General features: G+C 41.6%; 1 protein-coding gene and 3 long non-coding RNA genes across 5 annotated transcripts; 2 read left to right on the forward strand and 2 right to left on the reverse strand.

Annotated features, from left to right (window-relative positions):
* Nucleotides 1-1,484: 1,484 nt before the first annotated feature.
* Nucleotides 1,485-3,393, reverse strand: LOC120720547. The gene is made up of 2 exons (XR_005692981.1): nucleotides 3,118-3,393; nucleotides 1,485-3,073 (listed from the first exon to the last, which is right to left on the reverse strand). It is a non-coding gene; the product is annotated as an uncharacterized LOC120720547 (long non-coding RNA).
* Nucleotides 3,394-8,703: 5,310 nt separating this feature from the next.
* LOC120720486 (piggyBac transposable element-derived protein 4-like) lies at nucleotides 8,704-22,228 on the reverse strand. Of its 2 annotated transcripts, XM_040010208.1 has the most exons (4): nucleotides 21,937-22,228; nucleotides 12,917-14,035; nucleotides 12,454-12,817; nucleotides 8,704-10,190 (listed from the first exon to the last, which is right to left on the reverse strand). In XM_040010208.1, the coding sequence occupies exons 1-4, from the start codon at nucleotides 22,117-22,119 to the stop codon at nucleotides 10,060-10,062; spliced, it is 1,797 nt and encodes a 598-aa protein (XP_039866142.1). In that variant the 5' UTR covers nucleotides 22,120-22,228; the 3' UTR covers nucleotides 8,704-10,059. The 2 variants fall into 2 exon arrangements, with proteins under 2 accessions (XP_039866142.1, XP_039866143.1); XM_040010209.1 differs by lacking the exons at nucleotides 8,704-10,190; nucleotides 12,454-12,817; nucleotides 12,917-14,035 and adding an exon at nucleotides 20,273-20,761 and having other exon boundaries at nucleotides 20,860-22,228.
* Nucleotides 14,029-16,017, forward strand: LOC120720550. The gene is made up of 2 exons (XR_005692984.1): nucleotides 14,029-14,322; nucleotides 15,335-16,017. It is a non-coding gene; the product is annotated as an uncharacterized LOC120720550 (long non-coding RNA).
* Nucleotides 22,152-23,738, forward strand: LOC120720549. Its single transcript, XR_005692983.1, has 2 exons — nucleotides 22,152-22,265; nucleotides 23,262-23,738. It is a non-coding gene; the product is annotated as an uncharacterized LOC120720549 (long non-coding RNA).
* The last annotated feature ends 1,370 nt before the right edge of the window (nucleotides 23,739-25,108 follow it).

Consider the following 25,108-nt stretch of genomic DNA (forward strand, 5'->3'; position numbering starts at 1 on the left):
GCCTTACAGCTAACTGAACTAAATGTACAGTCGAGGCATGCAGTATGCTCACAACTTTTATGTATTCAGTATGTGGGTCGGAGTGACTGTGGACAGACAAAACATACTACTGAGTTTAATTTTGTCTGTACGTCGTATTTATGATTAAAAACAAATGTAATCAAATTAGATATTGATATTTTCATATGGGAACTGATCCTGCAACATGAAATGCTGATATTGGATCAATACGTTATCGATACGGTCGCCACTGACAGAAAATGTCAGTTATGTGTAGCATTGCATGTCCCCTTTAACCCAAAGGAGATCCTTAAATATCCTAAAGTAATTGTTCCTAATGACAAAAACTGGCAGCTTCCCAAAAAGTGCAATAATATTGTTATATATTAATATTGTTTTGCACTTTAAATGAGTCAGTCTTTTAAAACTACTTCTGCCTAAGATATTCGTATCAAGTATAATTATATTTTGGGGGTTTTAACCCTTTGAAGGCCAGTATGTTTACATAGCTGCACTGTTTTTTAACTGGAAAAAACCCCAAAAACTAAAATATTTTCCATAAAATACATTTCAAGAAAGATTTCATTGCTATTATAATTAGGCCTTTAGATTGGCACCAAGGTAGATTTTGATTCATCATTATGTTTTTTTGCAGGGGCACAGTAAATGTAATAATCATAACCTATAATGGTATATGATGTTTTTCACTTTTTCCACACTAAATGTTTATTACCTTGCTAACGTAAATAAAAATACAAGCTCAGTTTGAACTAGGAAAACATTTATTTTAGAAAGATAAACATGAACATTTATGTTGTTGGGGATGGGGAGAGAGACAGTGTTGAAATCTCCCAATTCTTTGAATCTTTGGGCTGAAGGAAGGACAATACTCTGTGTATATACGCTCAATCAACAATCATTTATTTCCATACAATTCAACACAAAGAGCATTTAGAACCATCATGATGGGGAGACCTGCCTGAAGAGGGTCACAGCAGTCTCAAAATGGTGACGTGTTACTCAGCTTCTTATAGCCGCTAGTGGCCCGCACCTAGTCGTAAAAGACCAAACATTAACATTCTTTCTCTCTTACGGCGCCTAAGTTATGACCTCGGCAGTTGTTTCTCTGCTCTCTGTAAGGTGGGGGTATGGAATGTGGTCTATCTCCCCTATCTTAGACACAGAGTCTCTTGCTTACAACCTTCTTTTTATGATTCAACAATTAAGCATGTCAAGAAAACAGTGTAATACATTCACAGCAGATCAAGGATACAGAGTGATGCACACTTATCTAATAAACTAATAAGTGAATATGTTCTTTTAACTCAAAAGTATAATGAGAACTAAACTACATACAGCTCACACACTCTATATTAAAGGGTATATGATCTACAGCAGTATTCTAATTCAACTACTTTGATTACATATATAAGGTAACATATAATAACAGAATAATCTGATAATTCCCCCTTTTGATCTCTTAAAAAGAGATCACTTATAACATACACTCCAGGGTCGCAAGGTCCAGTTCTCCTTGGTCCTGAGGCCCTCTGTCCCCCTTTAACGGGTGGACCATATGTGGGATGACCTCTGTTGTTTGTGGTTCAGATGCAAGAGAAGTTAGATTTACAACATTATTGACATGCTGTTAGAATTATACTTTTTCTTTAAGGCTCATATACCCCCCATTATTTTATTTTACACAATTACCTCATAATTTGTATCACACATTTATGTGCTATCCTTTTACTGCACATAAATAAGCATTGTAGAATAGTTTTGGATTTAGACTGTGTCAATGGAAACTTGTACTTATTAGTTAGTACAATCCTTTAGTGATATAAGTTCGCATATGATAGAATACTGCATGTAGTTATTTGTATTAGGAAATATTTAACCATGTATGCTTAGAGGCGTCTAATCAATTGTGTGGTGACAGGATGTGTGATCTCTAACAGGCCGCAAAAGGCTTGGTGTGCACTCCAGGAATGCACCCCCACATCTTGGGAGCTTGCGAAGAGCTTGTACCTTGTTTTATTGTTTTAACGTAGCTATGTCTGTTTTAGTCTAAGTGCCTTTTGTTTAGATGAACTGCTGGACTTCCTCACCATGTTATCTAGGGTGAACCATCTAGGGTGACGGGAAGACTATAACAGCAGTTACAGATGACACTCCCATCACTCCCCAATTCTCCCACAGCTTTATTTTGGTGCTCCAGTTTTCCACCCCCTTTTTAATGCCACCTTATACCTTTCAAATGTACTTAGACTAGAACCTCTGTCTAAGGAACTTTTAACCTTTATTTTTATTGCTGCAGCTACCAGTGTCTTCCAGTTGGGTGATTCTCAGCTTCTTTCTTCGACCTCCGGGGTTAGACCACCCTTTAGTCATTGCACAGTTCTGGGGATTATTCTGCCCCGATTTCAAACAAAGATCTGTGTGTTTTGGGATCACCGCCGTGTCCCCCTTTTTGCCAAGAGCCTCTCGAACCTCGTTGGTCTGGTGTTCCTGGTTTTCGCCAACCCCTTCATGGTTATTGCTGTGTTTATGGGATCCATCTTCTCCAGGAGCCCAAACGCCATGACACTTGACCCCAGTTGCTGTCTCGGCAGTCCCTACATCTGTCTCTGCTGTGAAGGGTCCTCACCTCTCCGTGTCCCCGTCTGGTGTCTGTTCCTTTCTCTGCAAGAGACAGAAAACCAAAACACCTCTCTCCCTAGCCTTGATAATCTAATATTGTTATCCATTGTTGTTCTAATGATTCAAATTTGGTTTACAATATTATGTTCAGGACTCTCTGACCCAGGGACTTATTCTAATCATAATCTATGTGTGTGTAAAAGAAATCAAAAATTAATGAACCATTTCTAAGTCTAACCCATTATAAGCTTAAGTTTTACCATAGCTAAATTATTAAACACACAAATAAACTCATGGAAATTTTCATATAACCATGGTTTGATGTTCAGACTCAACTCCCCCTTTTTGACACACTCCCATGTGTCAATTCGTCTGAGCTAGAAAATTAAAAGAGAAGGTTAGTGACATCATATCTCAGAAAGTATCAGAAATTCTTCTCTCGAGTACCGTTGCTCCAGCCTTGTCATCCCTGATGACCTTCAATCCCGGAAATTTCCCTTCTCCTCATGTAATAAAGTCTGTCATCCTTCCATGCCCTGGTAACTGGTCCATCCAGAGCTGTAACATTTTGAAATGTACATACAACAAGCCAAACCACACCTTGGTCACACCAACCCTTTTCTGCCCTGAAGATGTCCAACGCCATCTTAGTCTGGACCAGGGTTGTAATAGTTTTGCAATTTTCATTAGTTTTTATTTTTATTTAGCTTCGACTTCAGATTTTCAATTTTATCAGTTTTAATCAGTTTTTACCAATTGTTTGCTAGTTTAGTTTAGATTAGTTTCAGTTATAGTTTTAGTTGTGTCTGCAATAATTAAGTGTAGCAAAATCCCAGTCCCATCATATCAGTCATGCTCTTGTGCTTATCCTTGGGTATTGTGACTATTAACTCTTGCAGCACCGGGTGCTCCTAATTTTGGTTCAAGTGAATTTATAAACTTTGTGAAGGGAATTGACTCCTCTGCACACTGGAATAAACATAATCAACATGATCCACATTTTACTGCGTGTTATTTCACCATCTTATTGATTCAAATGCTCCATCCTTATGTGGTTTGCGACATTATGTTTATCCACTCTGTCTCTAAATGTTTGAAGAATTTTCAAGTTTGGGGTCAAATTTTGAGAATTTGACCATAAGTGAAAGTTATGGTGTTATCACCCCCTTCGGGGCTTACCTTTCCCAGTTTTGATGATATTCCTCCCTATTCTTTGCAAATACCCCTGTTGGTGGCGAGAACCTGTTGGTGTGGTCAAGTGGGTGCTGTAAAAACAAAAGCTCAGGACAGAACAGTTATCAGTCATGTACTTCATACAAAATTAGCATATATTGAATTTCATATTGATCCTCTGAGTGTAATGGTACATTTTAATTTGAATTTATCAAAACTAAACACAACAGGTTTTCTTTCTTTACTTTGCTCTTTTGCAGTACCACATTGTAACGCGGTTAAAGGACCAGGGCGCCTGACTGCAGCCTCATAGACAATGAGCTATCAGAATAAGTTTCGACTATGGAGTCTGAGGGTGTGAATAAAACACAGGAAATCAAAGTTGAGCTCAAAATATATATATTATGTTTGTTATGAGAAATGTATAGACAGATGTACAAAAAAATTTAAAAAAATGTGCATATATATCACAACCAAAAATAATGTTGACAACACAAAACAGCTTATTAGGTTCCAAAAGGAGGTGGAATGAGGTGTAGTCCAGTATGTGATTTATTTTAGTTCCATGGACCTGTGATAGGTCATGTGTCAACAGTTTGATTCAGTCCATAGGTTCATAATTCCTACCGCAACGTAGCGGTGGTTGGGTGGCTCGCCATCTCGCGCTGATCAGGGCTGATCGCGGGAGAAAAAAAAACCTGACCTAAACAAGGTCAAAAACATAAATTATCATTCACAGAAGGAAATGAAACAGCATTCTACTGCTGTGACAAAATCAATACATAAATACATAAATAACAAAGTCAAGTAATTAATGCCACGTTTCATACAACAATCAATAAACCATCATCTCTTATAATGAATTTCATTCAACCTACTATTATAGAAAAACATTCTCATGGGTCCCATCAAAGTATATCAGCCATAAAGCTAAAAAACATTATCCAAAGTTAATCAAATATATTTACAAAACTCATTTAATCACAGGTGTTGCGCAACAGATTCAATAAGCTCAATGGAATTTAACTCAATGCAAAATCTCATAGGCCGTTTTGGCATTTCATCAGAAAAGTAACAAAAAACATCCAAAACGGACAAAACTACAAAAATCAAATCACTCGTTCAACTCTAGATACATTAAGTCAACATTCGGCCATAATGGAATAAACAAAAACAACAATATTCAATAAATAAAACTAGTAATTGCACTTACTGTCGCTAGCCTAGCTTTAGCTTACCGGCGTTTTAGGATGTGCGATCGCGGCTCCGCATTGTCATTCATTGTGACAAAACAAAACAAACAAATAACTCACCGTTGAGTCGATTGTGAGGTAGTGTAAAGATGAATGAATCGGCCGGGTTATTGCACGCTGTCAACTGGTCTGTAGTGTAGAATTTGTCGATATCTGACAAGTACGCCAACCACAGGGACAACAGCAGCCAGAGGAGCAGGGACATGCAGCTGATTGACCCGGAACTTATACAGGATTCATTCCCGCCACAATAAAGGGACTGGCGGAAGTGGGGTCAGAAGTTACCGTGGTTACAACATCCTATCACCTGTCGGTTATATTCTACTTTTAATAATTTACTCTTTCAAGCGAGAACCTAAATCACGTGGACCAATGTTTGTTATTGCATAACTCTATTCTGAATGTGGCAAGTCATTCATAGGTATTGTTAACGTTTTGGCGATTTTCCTCTATAAAATTTAATTGACTTTTTACAGTGGCCTGCTATGGTTAATAGTAACATATTCCAGTCATGAGTGATATCAAAAGTTTTCTCCACTGTAGCATTTGGCATTCCCAATAATATAACATGATACCTTAATCAAAACACAGCTAATATAGCACAGTTTTCTTAATGCAAACATCCGTAACTCAGAATCAGCAACCAAAGTGTTAAGTCTGCAGTTCATACTTATGTGAAGCTACAGTCTCCTCCTCCAGTCTCTCTTATCCTCCTGCTCCTGAAAAACAAAACAAAACAAAACGAAGCATCCACCCTTCTCTTGCCGGCTGGGTGAATTGTTTGTCGGCATTTACTAATCCTAAAGTTGGTGCAGTCTTTGTCTCAGTGTCAAGTCAGTCAAAACTTTTAGTCGTCAGTCCATCACAGTCCAGTCACATGCCTTCATCCACACACATTCATACCAGATGTTGCTGATAATGGAGTCTCCCGCGCGACCTATTCGAGCCTCCATCACCAGCAAGATGACGTCATCATTTTAAAAGGAAAACAATTCTTTGTTCTTTTATTCTGGATTGACCCGCTGCAATCCTTTTTAGACTAAGGACTTCTCATGTGATCAGTGTCCCATATAAGTGAATTTCTCCCAAGCCAATTACAATCATGGAGAAACACACTTTGCAACTGTTTTTGTAAGAATATTTCATAGCGCTTTAAATTTCAATCTTTCAGGCCTGGTTTAAAGAGCTGATTGTTAAATCATGAACTCACAAAATATCAACATATCACCACCGGTGGATCACACCTCTCAGATGTTTTTATCTCAGTGCACTGTAACAAAAACAAAACAGACATAACCAACAAAATACTACTAAAATAACACAAACTAGGGCCCATTGCAGACATGTCCAAGCATAAAACTATCCCTCTCTCGCTTACGAGAAAGAACACAAGCCAAAGCTCACTGATAACATCAAGCTAGCGCTAAGCAAAACCAAAAAAATCAACCAGAAATTCACAGGAACGTTTTGCTTCCTGCCAGGACAATATTGTGTGGGAATGAGAAGCTCAGGTGCCGTAACACCTTTTGTTCCTCCTTGAATTAAATCTCAATCACAGAAAATGCCGTACTCCAACCTAAACTTACACTATTAATTCATCATTTTCACTCTGTGCCACTGTTCCTCATCAGGGCTGTGTGGAGCACAGCAAAGAATTCAATCAAGGCCTTGAGCCATAAACAGACATCACGCACAGACATTGTTTTCATAACCAAACCGTTTTAGACCTTATTCCTAAAATCTACATAAATGCCCTCTGGGTGACATATAACACATTCTACGTAATCAATGGTAATCAATGGCTCCTCATAAAAATTATGTATTGGGATGTTTGTGTGCAGCATTTTGCATATCAGCATAAGCAAAGCATTCTTCATTGCATCAGTGTGTGTGTGTGTGTGTATCACTTCTCAGTGACTCAGCATTCCAGTGTGTGTGTGTGTGTGTGTGTGTGTGTGTGTGTGTGTGTGTGTGTGTGTGTGTGTGTGTGTTCATCACTTTCCTGTTCTGGTGTTCTGGGTAAACCACGGCCTGAAGCATACCCTGGGTCCTGCCCTCCTCCTTTTCAGTTTGTTTGCGACCATTGCTGCTGCTGCTGCTCAAAGTTCAGTCCGTCCTGGTTCTGACCCCAATTGGGGCAGTCCTTTCTCCAGTGTCCATGCTCACCGCAGGTGAAACCTGCATCTTCTCCTGTGTTTTTTGTCCATTCTGAGGTGCCTTCTGACCTCAGTTACTCCTCCTGTCCCGGTCACGCCCTTTTTGCTGCCCGATCCTCCGTGTTGGTCCATCACTGTCCTGCACAGTGTAAATGCAGAGTTATCAGGGTCAGCATTCTTTTGCTCGGCCTTACTTTTCATTCGGGCTTGGCGGGCGTCTCGTCACAGCTCTGTCAGCTGACACAGTCTGGGAATTTTCCCCCGTGTAGTGAAACGGGCCTCAGGTTTAGTGCTCTCCGTCTCTGCTGCATGAGATCACATTCCTGCAGCACTGTTGACTTTTTCAGGTTGTTGTTGTGGGTCCAGCTGTTACAGCATTTGGTCAGTGTCACGTATAGGGGAGAGCAGGAGTCCAGTCAGCCTCGGCTTTCAGGGCCGGCAAAGCAGTCTGTAATTAAATATACAGAGAAAAACAAAAAACAAAAACAGACAAAAAACAAAAGCAAACGAACAGGAAAATGATGTTGTGTTGGCTGTATTACAACGAGAGGGGAGAAACACCGGGACCAGGCCCTGTGTCAGCCTTCTTTCCCCCTTTTTTTTGTTTTTTCTCTCCCGATATAATCAACTAACCCACCAAGTTGACAGGACAACATGCACCTGTTCAAATTCTTAAGATCATGTTTAAACTCACAAAAGAGAATTTTCTTTCATTCAGTAATCACTTGTATCAATCAATCAACAGAAAACGTGTCACAATTTGGATCTTTTTACCACTAAATTTGTTGTGTCTTCACTGGTTGGTCAGACCAGTGTCTTTTTTCTTTGAAGTTAAATTATTGTCCTGCAACCCAGAGAGTTTATTTGTCAGTAATGTATTTATCCTTTAACAACAGGTGTATGTTAAGTTTCGCTGCTTTAGCCTTGCTGGAAAATCTTCACGTGTTCATGAGTGTAAGCTGTTTCTTCATTGCATGTGTGTGCATTTGTAGGCAGGCAGGTTAATTTTAACTTTTTCTCAAACTAGGCGTTACCTTAAAAGGAGCCTTTCTCTCACATTTCTCTGCTTGTGTGTGTTTTTGTTTCACCTTTTGTTGTGATGCTCCGGACGCCTTCCCAACCTCCACAAGTCCGTTGGCCCCAAAATTCAACCCGATTTCATTTGTTCTTAAAACCTTCATTTCTCCTCTAATTCTCTCCTCGCTGCTGTCTGTTTCACAGCTGCTGATTCGTGCTGGGTGTGGTTTCCATTACTTATAATTTTGCTTCGGCCGCTGTGCTTGTGGGGGCAGTTGGTCCAGGTCCGCAGCTTCCTGTATTAACACACTAAGAGATTTATTTAATATCATTTTCATCACTGTTAAACAGATAAGCAGGCAACACACCTACCTTGACAGCGTAAACTGCACGCCAGTCTCCCGACACATTCCTCTCTCTACTCCTCCATAAGTCTCCACTACACACCTCTTACTATCTCTCTGTTTTATTTTTATTTTTATTACACCACAGAGTAATACACCCAATTATGCCCGTCTATCTCTATGTGGCTCCAAATTCCCTCTTTATTTAATTTCACACTCGTCAGGGGACAGGCACACAACAATTTCAACCACTGAAACGAGGAATTCAACCTTTTTATATTTCACCTATGATAGAACTCAACCTTAGATGTAAAAGCATTCTCTTGTTCTATTCCAGAATAAATGTGAACCCGTGATTACACGGCCGTTCCAGTGTTATTCTGTAGCTATGCGGGAGTCCTCAGTTCCCAAGTTGCCACCTTAGCATCCAGACGCCGCTGGGCCTGGCCACACGTCCACGACCAGGAGGGGCGCCACTCCTTGAACAAAATTAGTTTCCACAGGTACACTAGGCGTCAACCTTTGATCTTAAAGCATTTTCTTCGCACTAATGTCCTCCTATTCAAACACATCAACCGTCACTGTCACTGTGTTTCACGCTTCACACACAGACAACACACCCAAAGCGCGCCTTACACACCCAGCACTTTTCATCAGCGGAACTTTACACAGAAACCTCTGAGCTCAACTGTTAGACCTCTTTAAAGCACACTGCACCATAGACCAAAATACCCCTTTCACTATGCTTATGGCCGCACGCAACGGGGCAAAATCGCATCGTAAAAGTGATGCATACGTCCCCGAGGCTCAACTGACACCATAAACTAGCGTCTGCTTTACCTTTATTTCATGGCAAGTAAAATTTTACTTATTATTTCTGACCGCACGTCTCTTGACACAAGCAGGACCATAAACCACCGTCTAACCTCTATTCAATGTACTGAAATCAGCACCCATCACTACTGTACTCACGGCCGCACCACCGGAACACGGCCGTATCATAAACCAAAACCTACGGACGTGTTTCGCTCCTCACGTTGCCAGCGTTCAACTGCACCGTAAGCCAGCATCTGCTTTTCCTTAATTCTATACTAATTTCATGGCCGCATCAACAAAGACTCAACTGACGTCATAACCAACTTCAAAACCTCTACTCAATGTACTGGACTTATGGCCGCGTCTCCAAGAGATTCTAATGTATTATTGCTACAGAAGCCAGTCTTAGACAAAGTTAAATGTGGAAGGTAAAGTGGGCTGCAACTAGCTCAATGTAGTGTATTATTAGTTTCTCGGTAGAAGCAGTTTATCTTACACACTGGAATTCAGCCTCAACTTATGTTGTTAGTATCTTGCGCCAAAAACCAGACACCGACAAATTTAATGTGAAAATACGTGTAACTCAGCGAACAGATTAATTTGGAAAGCCCAATATGCACATTTGGTATAATACAACAGGCTGTGCTTACCTTTTTGTTGTTAGACCGGTCTTCCGTTCGCCTCGCCCCACGATCTCACCATAGGCCAAATCTGCACCTCCTCAGCACACCAAAGATCCGGGTCACCAGGCACCAAGTTGTTGAAATCTCCCAATTCTTTGAATCTTTGGGCTGAAGGAAGGACAATACTCGGTGTATATATGCTCAATCAACAATCATTTATTTCCATACAATTCAACACAAAGAGCATCTAGAACCATCATGATGGGGAGACACGCCTGAAGAGGGTCACAGCAGTCTCAAAATGGTGACGTGTTACTCAGCTTCTTATAGCCGCTAGTGGCCCGCACCTAGTCGTAAAAGACCAAACATTAACATTCTTTCTCTCTTACGGCGCCTAAGTTATGACCTCGGCAGTTGTTTCTCTGCTCTCTGTAAGGTGGGGGTATGGAATGTGGTCTATCTCCCCTATCTTAGACACAGAGTCTCCTGCTTACAACCTTCTTTTTATGATTCAACAATTAAGTATGTCAAGAAAACAGTGTAATACATTCACAGCAGATCAAGGATACAGAGTGATGCACACTTATCTAATAAACTAATAAGTGAATATGTTCTTTTAACTCAAAAGTATAATGAGAACTAAACTACATACAGATCACACACTCTATATTAAAGGGTATATGATCTACAGCAGTATTCTAATTCAACTACTTTGATTACATATATAAGGTAACATATAATAACAGAATAATCTGATAACAGACAGGGAGAGAGGTAGTATGTGTCTGGGTGTGAGAGTCCTGCTCAGTAGTGATGTGCGATACCACTGATTTCCTTTCCGATCTGATACCAAGTAATATCAACGATACTGATCCGATACCGATACTTTGTACAAAAATTTATTTTATTTATTGTATCTCAAATTATAGCGTCATAATGATTACAGGACATCAGATACTTGTTCTTATCACTTAAAAATGCAGAATTCATCATATAGAAATAAAAAATCTGAAGTTGTTATTTGAACTATTTGAACACCTTGCCAGCCTGCAGCACTAAAGGACTCAGTGAGAGCACCTGTCCCTGTCCTCTTCAGTTCGCCTCAACATATGCTCGTCATATTCTGTGATATGATTTACTCTGAGCTGTTTGACAAGGTTAGTGATGTTGCCACAACCATTCATGCCAACCCTCCCGATTTTTCCAGGAGAATCCCGAATTTCAGTGCCCCGGACCCACCCTTCTCCCGAATTTCTCCCGATTTTCCACCCGGACAACAAAATTGAAAAACCATATCGCAGAATTCATAGGGCCCAGCCAATTCCAGTTTCCAGATACTTAGTTTTAATATTACTCTTATTTCTCTTTCTGGGTCGCAAAAAAACTTAACATATTTTCAGGTGAGAATGTAGCTGTGTAAACTTCAAATATCTGAGCCGACACATCGTCTTCAAACCCCCGCGGTCTTTCGCTACTCGGGTTAAACATGATATATAAGTCACTTTGATAATTAAAAATGTTATGGTTTGGCTTTTTCAGTGTTTTATTTGTTCGGGAGTAAATCGGTTTGGCTGAGATTAAAGTTATTAGATTAGATTAAATTAAATTTAACTTTATTAATCCCTCGGGAGGGTTCCTCTGGGGTTTTCACACAGCTGAATAAACGTCAAACAGAAAATGATTAAATAGAAGTGTGAGACGGTCGAGAGTTTACACCAGCGCCCGGTTATATTTTAGATAGCAAGGAGCAGACGGCAGAGTTTCACTCCACCGAGGGAGCTCGTGACGTACTACCTGGCTTTCTTTAGACCGCGAACGCCGGATCCTCAGGTGGAAGCAGCCTCTGAATTTGGACCCCTGCTGTTTCTGGGCCGGCCCATTAGAATGGTGATATTTAACATATTTTATCCGATAAATAAACACTGTAATTATTTATCTCCCCCCCCCCCCCTTTTTGAATGTCTCCCTAATTCTGAGGTCTCAAGGTTGGCAAGTATGACCACAACACCTCCCTTTTTTGACACATGTATCGCAAACCACGTCTCGGCTGTTTGTTGATGTAAAATACGCCCGCACATGATTCCAATTACGCTCAGCCAGTGTTGTGAGTGCGCGCGCCAAGGGGCAGCAAGACATTTATACAGCCGTATTTCGCACATGACTATGAAAGGCGGAAGAGGAAGTAGTTCCTTGGAATGTAGACAATCCGAATGATATAGTTTCTTTCCACTGTGTTCCTGTTAATGATAATATACAAATTTACCCTAAATTACTAAAATATCGATATTTTAATATGAGAATCGATTCTAGAACATAAATGATTGGTATCGGAGGAATCGATATTTCAGGATCGATCCGCACATCACTACTGCTCAGACGGGGCAGTTGTTACAAATGGACACACTGTGGTCCTTGCATGTATGCTTCTCACATTTGCAGCAGGTGTTGACAACTCTTCTCCTTTTGTCTTTGCAAAGTTCGCACTGCCTCCTGCTCTTACATTGAATGATGGGAGCGGTCCATGCAGCCGCTGCAGCAGTATTCACAGATGTGACTACTGCTGCAGCGGCTGATGAGCGAGGAAGGCGCTCTCTCTTTGCTATGTGTGGGTTCACCAGCATTTCTCCCACTTCTTCAATGAAGAGCCTCCGTCTGTATCCTTTCTGCTTCTGCCAGGATGACTCGATTGATGTCCACAGGACGTAAGCATTGTAAAGTGAAACATCAAGGACGTTGTGGAAGAGGGCCAGTGGCCAGTAATTTGTTCTCCTCCTGCAGGAGTAGGTGCCAACAACCTAACAAAAAAAAGAAGCATAAAACACACATATATTTTAGACATGAATATGAGCAAGAATGAATAAATATATGCGTAACTGGTTCGTAATGACACCTACCATATCAAGGTTGTCGACACCTCCTTTGCATTTGTTGTAATCTTCGATTATTACAGGCTTTCTCTTCCCTTCTTTGCTCACGTCTGGGCGGCGGTGTTTTGTGCTTAGTAGCAGCACATTCTTGCCCCGTCGGGGGATGTAAGACACAAGTGTGTGGGTGTTCGTAAAAGCGAAGATGGAGGAGAAGATCTCTCTCTTTTTTGCCTGGAGCAAATGAGGTGGAAGCTCAGGCTTGTTTTGGCGAATTGTGCCAACCAGGGCCATTTTCCTCTTGAGTAGCTCATCTGCCAGTGCACAGGAAGTGAAAAAATTATCACAGGTGACGACGTGTCCCTGGAGCCCCTCTGTCATGTCCAGGACCACCCTCATCCCCTGGTTGACTTCAACACGATCTGGAGCTGCTTTGCCCGTGTACACCTGCAGTCTCCAGGCGTAGGATGTTTTGACATCACAGGCTGCCCAAATCTTGATACCATATTTGGCCGGCTTCTTTGGCATGTACTGCCTGAAGCTACACCTGCCTTTGAACGCGACGAGTTGTTCATCCACACAGAGATCTCTGTCTGGGCTGAACAGCATCTCCAGGCGGTGCGTCCACATATTCCAGACTTTGCGGAAGGGAGCCATCTTGTCAAGACGGCGTGGGGGGCGGGATAGCTTATCATCGAACCGCAGTGCTCTGTTGATGTTCTGAAACCTCTTCTCGGACATCGTAGCCCGGAAAATGCTCCGTCCCCATTTTTCACTCCAGAGGCTCAACGTGGATTCGTGTTTTGACCTGTAAACACCGGACAAAACGAGCAGCCCCACATAAGCCCGAAACTCCTCTGCGTCTATATCTCGCCAGCCGGGAATTTTGCGATTCCCATGCAGGTTTGTCATGGACACAATATGCTTCACGATCTCATCCGTTAGAAACAGCGCGAAGCTGGATATGGGGTCAACGATTCGGGCAGTGGCATAGCGTGTAGGTCCCGGGGTCAGACCAGTGGCTGCTGGGATGTAGCGGAACGTCTCAGCGTTTGTGGGAGACCAAGATATTTTTCCATTTTTTGACGTCCATTCTGCTTCATCAATTTTCTCTCCGTTTTCATCTCCAGCCGCTGCTGCTTCATCAATTTTCTCTTCGCTTTCATCTTCATCCGAGTCGGAACTGGACCCCAGCTGCTCTGTTTCTGCCTCCGATACCTCCTCCTCTTCCTCCTCGTCCCCAGATTCCACGGGGGATAACGCGGAGCTATCCTCGTACTCAGAGTTCATGATGACTGGATATCACGGATATTTAAATAGATTTGCTTATGCGGCCAGGAGATCGTTTCTCTTGCCTTCCCTTTTGCCAGCACGTGCAGGACTAAACAGATTCAAAACTCTATCCGGTTAGTCGTGACGCATGGACCCTGCTTCCGGTCAGTCCAGCTAACGTAAAGCTACAAACATCTCTACTGTTTAGGCTACGTCCACACTTAGGCTACGTCCACACGTACACGGGTATTTTTGAAAACAGAGATTTTCTGTATTCGTTTTTAAAAAAAAAAAAAAAAAAATCCCGTCCACACGTGCAGTTTTGAGAAAAATATCTCAGTCCACGCGTAACCCCCCCCTCCAAAAAAACAAAAACAAAGGCAAACGCTGTAATGAGCACGCCAAAGCAACAGGTGGCGATATAATCCTAACCTTGCAGAAATGTTGGCCAATTAGAAGTCTTGAAGCCAGGGCGGGAAAGCATAAACAAAGACGGTGGAACTTTTTTTACTTCCAACTTTATTTCTTAAGAACAATAACAACAAATATAAAAAGTTTGGCTTCTTACTTGAGAACTAAAAAGCATTCGAGTCTTTCCTACTAGAGTCAGTATAGCCAAATAGCACATTTTGGTAAAAAAGCACAAAATCTGATAAGACATCGCATAGAAGAAGAACTGAGTCGTACATGTGACAGACAGTGAGGTGGAATTATTCCTCAATATCACACTGGAATATGAAACAGCAAAAAAAAACAAGAAAAAGTGGACTGGGAGACTTGTCAGGGGAAATAAGGTTAGCCTACCATACATGTATAAACGAATGCCCTACTGTATTTCAGTAGCCCAATTATAGATGCCTTTAGCACCTTTAGGTTTGACCTAGTAATGATACAGCTCGGCTTCATTTCTTTAACTACTGTGTAGCTTAACCTACACGAAGTCATCATTATGACAGATTTATATTCATCTGAATCTGCAGTGTAACTGTGTTGGTGTTGAATCCCTACCTCAAGAATGTTGTAGAGTTAAAAGTATAGGAAAAGAGAACACTTAACCTAAAATATTTAAGTGTAGCACTTAAGTAAATATTAATCTTGGTATTCCACCACTGATTTATTTTTAACATTTATTGTGGTTAATTAGTTTTTCATTGTTTTATTCTACCTTTTGTCAAGGCAAAACTCAAGGGCCACAGACAGGACAGACTTGAAAGAAGACTTTCAACTGAAACACATTTGCGTAATGTTGCAGAGGTGGACATACAGATGAAGAAAAGAATTCTGGATATGATGGAGACATCTGAGAGGCGAGCTTCTGAACATCACAGTAAATTATAAGTCACTCTTGAGAGACAAGTTCAGTTGCAGATGGATTTTTACTGCTAAGACAAGTCATGCATCCACCACCACAACCTTTCAACCTGCCACCACACCATGGTGGGCACATCTATGCATGTGCACCACCACCACACGCTGTACCTGGCTCATTTCCACCCAACAGTACCATAACTGAGCTGCCAAGCAGCACACCCTACCCACCCCTACCTTTGCAGGGAGCAGGGCAATTTTTCTTCACACAAGCACTTTTGGAGGATGATATTTGAAATAATCTGCATCGTTACCTATGCTGGGCAATAAATAACTTATGTTGGGAGCTTTTGGGGCTGCATCTGTATGCTCAACTGTTGGCATGTTAAATGTTTTCTATTAGCTATTATGCAGCTCAAATCCTTTGTTCAAAACAGCACTTTGACTTTGACTTAAGTGTAAGAGGTCTTCCTTGTAATTTACAGCCCCCCCCCCCCCTCCAAATAATCAGACCCAACCAATATAACCCCTTCAATAAAATTATCTTATCTTACATAAATAGGCTGTTGATTTTCTTTACTCATTTCAGTTATTACCAGCAAAATAGTTGCATGTTTAATCATCTGGGAATTTACCCAGATTTATTTATTTAGACAGAGATCTTAACCCCCCCAATGTTCAGCACAAAGTTACACCGATGCATGTTCAGGATCACAGTGCATAGATTGTAAAGTGTCACATATCCTGACTTACAATTTCTGTAGATATGACACAGTCCTTCAATAGAACAGAAACCCTTTTTTATCGATGGGGAATTTAGTAAGGACTCTCCTGACCCTCTTCCTTTCTGATGTCATGCAATCAGCTCTGTAGTAAGTCTGTGTGTCTGGGTGGTTGTCCTTTTCCTGCTGAATTACTTCAGTGACTGTAATCTATCATGTCCCTGTTAGCCTCACAGTAGTTGTGGAGGACAAATCTGGCATAAATGATAAGGGGAAGGTCATTCAGATTAATGTCCACAATACTCCAAACCATGTTTTCAGTCTGCCAAAAGCACATCCAATGACCAGGGAGAGACTGGTCGTGATTGATGGCGAAAATATCGAAAATATGTGTATCATTGTTACACATCCAGTTCCTCAGGGTGTCTTGGCTGGACTGCAAGGTTCAAAGACAACACAAAACGGTTTATGCTATATGGTGATTGACAGCTAGTGGCAGGTCTTATCAGTGGGCCTCTGATCAGGTCCACTGCAGCAGCTATGTAAAAAATGCCTTCAGTAGTACTTGGGACATGTTTTACTTCGACCTCACTGGATACCAACCCTGATGTGCAGGTCATTAGGATCATTTAGATGGTCACTTTGAAACAGCACTATTTAATCCTTGTTACAAGTTCTCATCTGTAGGCAAGTGATTACAGACTGTATATAAACGATGGACGTAGTCATCGTGACATCAGCCATGGGCACTTAATCGATATTAAATGAAAACCAACATTCAGAAGATCTAATTGAAGTACTCTTGCCCATCTTTTCTTTCTAAATTCTGTCTCCTTTAAATCATGTAGTGTTTTCCAGTTGAAGTCGGAATTTTCAACTCGTCCACGAACTGGCCAAAAGTCCTGTGATGTCATTTGTTGTGAACACCACAACAATGGAGGACGTTGAGCAATGATATACCTATTGCTTAGTCTATGGCTATTTGTCACACGTGGGGGCCACGCAGCCCATTCTCACTCCCGAGGCGTAACATATCGACCTTTTTGTCACGTCCCGCGGCGTTCCTGAGGAACGCGAAAGGAGACCTTCGGCGTTCTTATGGTACGCGGCGGGTTATGGCTGGAATCCAGTGCAATGACGCTCCCGCGGTAATAGACGTTCCAGCCCTGTATTCCAGCCCTAAACCTAACCTTATCCCTAGCCCTGACCATAACCTTATTCCTGACCTTAACCAGGACTTTAATGATGTTAAATAGCGTGTTTCTAAGCGATTTGAAGAAAAAGAGCGAACATGTGTAGATTCAGTCCAGACGGTTCTCATATTTCCTGTTTTTTCCGAGGTCGTCATTTAGGCACGTGGTGGGTAGCCGAAAACGTAATATGGTGACGATTTGTCACCTAGCGTAAAATGTTACGCTTTGGGAGTGCGAACGTGTTGGGCCACGTTGTTATTTATAAAGCCTCGTTGCCAGGTTTAAAAAATATATGTTACTATAAGGTAGACTTGTAGTCAAGACCACCTAAACCAGGACCAAGACAATACCAAGACAGACCGAGTCAAGACCAAGACAAAGTCGAGACGAGACCAAGATTTTATGCATTGATTAAAGTAAAAAAAAAGGCATTTAATACAATTTTAACCCAAATTGACACCATTAATCAACTGCATAAACCACTTTGAGGGAGGAATGGTTTGCACACTTGATCAATACTCACCCATTGGCTGTGAGCCAGAGAGGGATCTTCCTGAGAAATTGATCAAGTGATTGTATGACTTGCTACAGTTATATAGCAGCAACCTGAAGATCAAGCTGAAAGCATACGCTGCTTTACTGTCCATTTAGACTGTAATGGGTTATTTTGTCATACATCACAAAATAACCATGATGTATACTGTCTTCACTAATACCTGAAACCAGAAAATCAAATAATAAACTCTAAATAAATGATAAAATTTGAAAAGTTTCTGACATCAGTGGTCATGGAAACCAAAGGCAAGACAACTGGCCTTTTTTTGGAACCACAGCAGTTGCACCACATTGGTCATTACAAATACTTCCAGTTTATACAGGGCATGAGTTTTTCTTTTTTTTTCTTTTTCCTTTTTGTTCTTTTGCCATCAGAATTATTGTCTAAAGGCCAAGAAAGATGCCCAATGGATTTACTTTACCAAATTGATCATCCCGGCCTTACCGTATTGGTCCATTCGATTGACCTTTGTCTTTATTGTTTATTTTATTTTCACTTGCTACACACGGGACAAACATGACAAATCAACAACTGAAAATGACTAATTAATATTAAAATCTGTAACATAATGTTTGGAGTTTAGTCTGTTACTGTTGCTATTTTTACCATTTCTTCTTGGAGCAACTGTAACCCACATTATTTCCTTAGGGATTAATAAAGTATTCTGATTCTGATTGTTTCAGGATGACCTGCCATTATCCAATCACACATCTGCTTACCTCCATCTGTTGCTCGTTTCTCCTCCTCTTCTTTTCTCTTTTTTCTAAACTGAGCACCTGATGGCTTTGAACTTTTCTTGTCCATCCTGGTTTTAATTTTGCACTCCAGTATGAACAATCATCCCCCAAATCGAGGATCACCACAACATGATCTAACAGACCTACACCTTAGTTCACAGATTCACTTTGTTTATTCCTGGGATTTCACACAACCCAGGATTCAAATCATGAATACATAATGGGCTTGGATTTACAACATTATGAATGAAATGTGCTCTACTTGGAAGCAGCAGGTCTTCCTCCCCTTTCGACGGGTTGTGTATGAGACTTTAAATCATCAAATAAATATAAATTTTAAATTGTTATTGATCCCTTTACCCCGAGTCCTAAAGTGTATATTTATTTTCTTACTCTTCTTATATATACTGTTGGTTTACTTGCACTGCTGTAACTGGAGCCTCGTCGTCTCGTCTCTCTATATCCTGGACTGCATGGAGCGGAGATGACAATAAAGTTTACTTTGACTTCAGCAGCGAGCATGCGCACCGAAGGCTCTCGCGCTCACTTTTCGCTTATAGAATTTCGAAAAAGACATCGGTGCAAATTATAAGTCTGTATCATGATGTCTGGTGTTTTCGTGTTTGTTGTTTGGATTTATTTTTCTTTTATTTTGCGAGTTGGTTATTAGACGCTGCCCCAGCCGGTCAGAGAATCCCCCGCCGCCCCGCCCTCTCCTCCCTGAGCCGCAAGCAGCAGGCGCACCTCGCAAACGGAGGGCGCCCTTACTCCCAGCAAATGGGCGATAGAAAACCGATCGGTGCCTATGCCATCCCCGCTATGCGCTGGCATGACGTCGGGGCAGCATGAGTGCGAGCATTTTTTTTTGCCGGTGCCGGTGATGCCGCCCCTCACCACGATGCCGCCCCGGGCAACCGCCCGTATCAAAAACAGCTTCTGGTGGCCTGTATTGACAACTAACTCTTATGGCTGTCTTGCTTCTCCGTAGCGTGTTTGGCATTTTTTAACCTTTATTTTTAAAAAATAAAATATTTTCCATAAAATACATTTCAAGAAAGATTTCATTGCTATTATAATTAGGCCTTTAGATTGGCACCAAGGTAGATTTTGATTCATCATTATGTTTTTTTGCAGGGGCACAGTAAATGTAATAATCATAACCTATAATGGTATATGATGTGTTTCACTTTTTCCACACTAAATGTTTATTACCTTGCTAACGTAAATAAAAATACAAGCTCAGTTTGAACTAGAAAAAAATTTATTTTAGAAAGATAAACATGAACATTTATGTTGTTGGGGATGGGGAGAGAGACAGACAGGGAGAGAGGTAGTATGTGTCTGGGTGTGAGAGTCCTGCTCAGGCGGCGCAATCGTTACAAATGGACAGACTGTGGTCCTTGCATGTATGCTTCTCACATTTGCAGCAGGTGTTGACAACTCTTCTCCTTTTGTCTTTGCAAAGTTCGCACTGCCTCCTGCCCTTACATTGAATGTAGACAATCCGAATGATATAGTTTCTTTCCACTGTGTTCCTGTTAATGATAATATACAAATTTACCCTAAATTACTAAAATATCGATATTTTAATATGAGAATCGATTCTAGAACATAAATGATTGGTATCGGAGGAATCGATATTTCAGGATCGATCCGCACATCACTACTGCTCAGACGGGGCAGTCGTTACAAATGGACAGACTGTGGTCCTTGCATGTATACTTCTCACATTTGCAGCAGGTGTTGACAACTCTTCTCCTTTTGTCTTTGCAAAGTTCGCACTGCCTCCTGCTCTTACATTGAATGATGGGAGCGGTCCATGCAGCCGCTGCAGTCATATCTGTGACTACTGCTGCAGCGGCTGATGAGCGAGGAAGGCGCTCTCTCTTTGCTATGTGTGGGTTCACCAGCATTTCTCCCACTTCTTCAATGAAGAGCCTCCGTCTGCATCCTTTCTGCTTCGGCCAGGATGACTCGATTGATGTCCACAGGACGTAGGCATTGTAAAGTGAAACATCAAGGACGTTGTGGAAGAGGGCCATTGGCCAATAATTTGTTCTCCTCCTGCAGGAGTAGGTGCCAACAACCTAACAAAAAAAGAAGCATAAAACACACATATATTTTAGACATGAATATTAGCAAGAATGAATAAATATATGCATAACTGGTTCGTAATGACACCTACCATATCAAGGTTGTCGACACCTCCTTTGCATTTGTTGTAATCTTCGATTATTACAGGCTTTCTCTTCCCTTCTTTGCTCACGTCTGGGCGGCGGTGTTTTGTGCTTAGTAGCAGCACATTCTTGCCCCGTCGGGGGATGTAAGACACAAGTGTGTGGGTGTTCGTAAAAGCGAAGATGGAGGAGAAGATCTCTCTCTTTTTTGCCTGGAGCAAATGAGGTGGAAGCTCAGGCTTGTTTTGGCGAATTGTGCCAACCAGGGCCATTTTCCTCTTGAGTAGCTCATCTGCCAGTGCACAGGAAGTGAAAAAATTATCACAGGTGACAACGTGTCCCTGGAGCCCCTCTGTCATGTCCAGGACCACCCTCATCCCCTGGTTGACTTCAACACGATCTGGAGCTGCTTTGCCCGTGTACACCTGCAGTCTCCAGGCGTAGGATGTTTTGACATCACAGGCTGCCCAAATCTTGATACCATATTTGGCCGGCTTCTTTGGCATGTACTGCCTGAAGCTACACCTGCCTTTGAACGCGACGAGTTGTTCATCCACACAGAGATCTCTGTCTGGGCTGAACAGCATCTCCAGGCGGTGCGTCCACATATTCCAGACTTTGCGGAAGGGAGCCATCTTGTCAAGACGGCGTGGGGGGCGGGATAGCTTATCATCGAACCGCAGTGCTCTGTTGATGATCTTAAACCTCTTCTCGGACATCGTAGCCCGGAAAATGCTCCGTCCCCATTTTTCACTCCAGAGGCTCTTCGTTGATTCGTGTTTTGACCTGTAAACACCGGACAAAACGAGCAGCCCCACATAAGCCCGAAACTCCTCTGCGTCTATATCTCGCCAGCCGGGAATTTTGCGATTCGCATGCAGGTTTGTCATGGACACAATATGCTTCACGATCTCATCCGTTAGAAACAGCGCGAAGCTGGATATGGGGTCAACGATTCGGAGAGTGGCATAGCGTGTAGGTCCCGGGGTCAGACCAGTGGCTGCTGGGATGTAGCGGAACGTCTCAGCGTTTGTGGGAGACCAAGATATTTTTCCATTTTTTGACGTCCATTCTGCTTCATCAATTTTCTCTCCGTTTTCATCTCCAGCCGCTGCTGCTTCATCAATTTTCTCTTCGCTTTCATCTTCATCCGAGTCGGAACTGGACCCCAGCTGCTCTGTTTCTGCCTCCGATACCTCCTCCTCTTCCTCCTCGTCCCCAGATTCCACGGGGGATAACGCGGAGCTATCCTCGTACTCAGAGTTCATGATGACTGGATATCACGGATATTTAAATAGATTTGCTTATGCGGCCAGGAGATCGTTTCTCTTGCCTTCCCTTTTGCCAGCACATGCAGGACTAAACCGATTCAAAACTCTATCCGGTTAGTCGTGACGCATGGACCCTGCTTCCGGTCAGTCCAGCTAACGTAAAGCTACAAACATCTCTACTGTTTAGGCTACGTCCACACTTAGACTGGTATTTTTGAAAACAGAGATTTTCTGTATTCGTTTTTTTAAAAAAAAAAAAATCCCGTCCACACGTGCAGTTTTGAGAAAAATATCTCAGTCCACGCGTAACCCCCCCTCCAAAAAAACAAAAACAAAGGCAAACGCTGTAATGAGCACGCCAAAGCAACAGGTGGCGATATAATCCTAACCTTGCAGAAATGTTGGCCAATTAGAAGTCTTGAAGCCAGGGCGGGAAAGCATAAACAAAGACGGTGGAACTTTTTTTACTTCCAACTTTATTTCTTAAGAACAATAACAACAAATATAAAAAGTTTGGCTTCTTACTTGAGAACTAAAAAGCATTCGAGTCTTTCCTACTAGAGTCAGTATAGCCAAATAGCACATTTTGGTAAAAAAGCACAAAATCTGATAAGACATCGCATAGAAGAAGAACTGAGTCGTACATGTGACAGACAGTGAGGTGGAATTATTCCTCAATATCACACTGGAATATGAAACAGCAAAAAAAAAAACAAACAAGAAAAAGTGGACTGGGAGACTTGTCAGGGGAAATAAGGTTAGCCTACCATACATGTATAAACGAATGCCCTACTGTATTTCAGTAGCCCAATTATAGATGCCTTTAGCACCTTTAGGTTTGACCTAGTAATGATACAGCTCGGCTTCATTTCTTTAACTACTGTGTAGCTTAACCTACACGAAGTCATCATTATGACAGATTTATATTCATCTGAATCTGCAGTGTAACTGTGTTGGTGTTGAATCCCTACCTCAAGAATGTTGTAGAGTTAAAAGTATAGGAAAAGAGAACACTTAACCTAAAATATTTAAGTGTAGCACTTAAGTAAATATTAATCTTGGTATTCCACCACTGATTTATTTTTAACATTTATTGTGGTTAATTAGTTTTTCATTGTTTTATTCTACCTTTTGTCAAGGCAAAACTCAAGGGCCACAGACAGGACAGACTTGAAAGAAGACTTTCAACTGAAACACATTTGCGTAATGTTGCAGAGGTGGACATACAGATGAAGAAAAGAATTCTGGATATGATGGTGAATCTGAGAGGCGAGCTTCTGAACATCACAGTAAATTATAAGTCACTCTTGAGAGACAAGTTCAGTTGCAGATGGATTTTTACTGCTAAGACAAGTCATGCATCCACCACCACAACCTTTTAACCTGCCACCACACCATGGTGGGCACATCTATGCATGTGCACCACCACCACACGCTGTACCTGGCTCATTTCCACCCAACAGTACCATAACTGAGCTGCCAAGCAGCACACCCTACCCACCCCTACCTTTGCAGGGAGCAGGGCAATTTTTCTTCACACAAGCACTTTTGGAGGATGATATTTGAAATAATCTGCATCGTTACCTATGCTGGGCAATAAATAACTTATGTTGGGAGCTTTTGGGGCTGCATCTGTATGCTCAACTGTTGGCATGTTAAATGTTTTCTATTAGCTATTATGCAGCTCAAATCCTTTGTTCAAAACAGCACTTTGACTTTGACTTAAGTGTAAGAGGTCTTCCTTGTAATTTACAGCCCCCCCCCCCCCCCCTCCAAATAATCAGACCCAACCAATATAACCCCTTCAATAAAATTATCTTATCTTACATAAATAGGCTGTTGATTTTCTTTACTCATTTCAGTTATTACCAGCAAAATAGTTGCATGTTTAATCATCTGGGAATTTACCCAGATTTATTTATTTAGACAGAGATCTTAACCCCCCCCAATGTTCAGCACAAAGTTACACCGATGCATGTTCAGGATCACAGTGCATAGATTGTAAAGTGTCACATATCCTGACTTACAATTTCTGTAGATATGACACAGTCCTTCAATAGAACAGAAACCCTTTTTTATCGATGGGGAATTTAGTAAGGACTCTCCTGACCCTCTTCCTTTCTGATGTCATGCAATCAGCTCTGTAGTAAGTCTGTGTGTCTGGGTGGTTGTCCTTTTCCTGCTGAATTACTTCAGTGACTGTAATCTATCATGTCCCTGTTAGCCTCACAGTAGTTGTGGAGGACAAATCTGGCATAAATGATAAGGGGAAGGTCATTCAGATTAATGTCCACAATACTCCAAACCATGTTTTCAGTCTGCCAAAAGCACATCCAATGACCAGGGAGAGACTGGTCGTGATTGACGGCGAAAATATCGAAAATATGTGTATCATTGTTACACATCCAGTTCCTCAGGGTGTCTTGGCTGGACTGCAAGGTTCAAAGACAACACAAAACGGTTTATGCTATATGGTGATTGACAGCTAGTGGCAGGTCTTATCAGTGGGCCTCTGATCAGGTCCACTGCAGCAGCTATGTAAAAAATGCCTTCAGTAGTACTTGGGACATGTTTTACTTCGACCTCACTGGATACCAACCCTGATGTGCAGGTCATTAGGATCATTTAGATGGTCACTTTGAAACAGCACTATTTAATCCTTGTTACAAGTTCTCATCTGTAGGCAAGTGATTACAGACTGTATATAAACGATGGACGTAGTCATCGTGACATCAGCCATGGGCACTTAATCGATATTAAATGAAAACCAACATTCAGAAGATCTAATTGAAGTACTCTTGCCCATCTTTTCTTTCTAAATTCTGTCTCCTTTAAATCATGTAGTGTTTTCCAGTTGAAGTCGGAATTTTCAACTCGTCCACGAACTGGCCAAAAGTCCTGTGATGTCATTTGTTGTGAACACCACAACAATGGAGGATGTTGAGCAATGATATACCTATTGCTTAGTCTATGGCTATTTGTCACA

The sequence above is a fragment of the Simochromis diagramma genome, unplaced genomic scaffold (assembly GCF_900408965.1).
Source record: "Simochromis diagramma unplaced genomic scaffold, fSimDia1.1 OVJJ01000585.1, whole genome shotgun sequence".
In the NCBI taxonomy this organism is placed as follows: Eukaryota; Metazoa; Chordata; class Actinopteri; order Cichliformes; family Cichlidae; genus Simochromis; species Simochromis diagramma.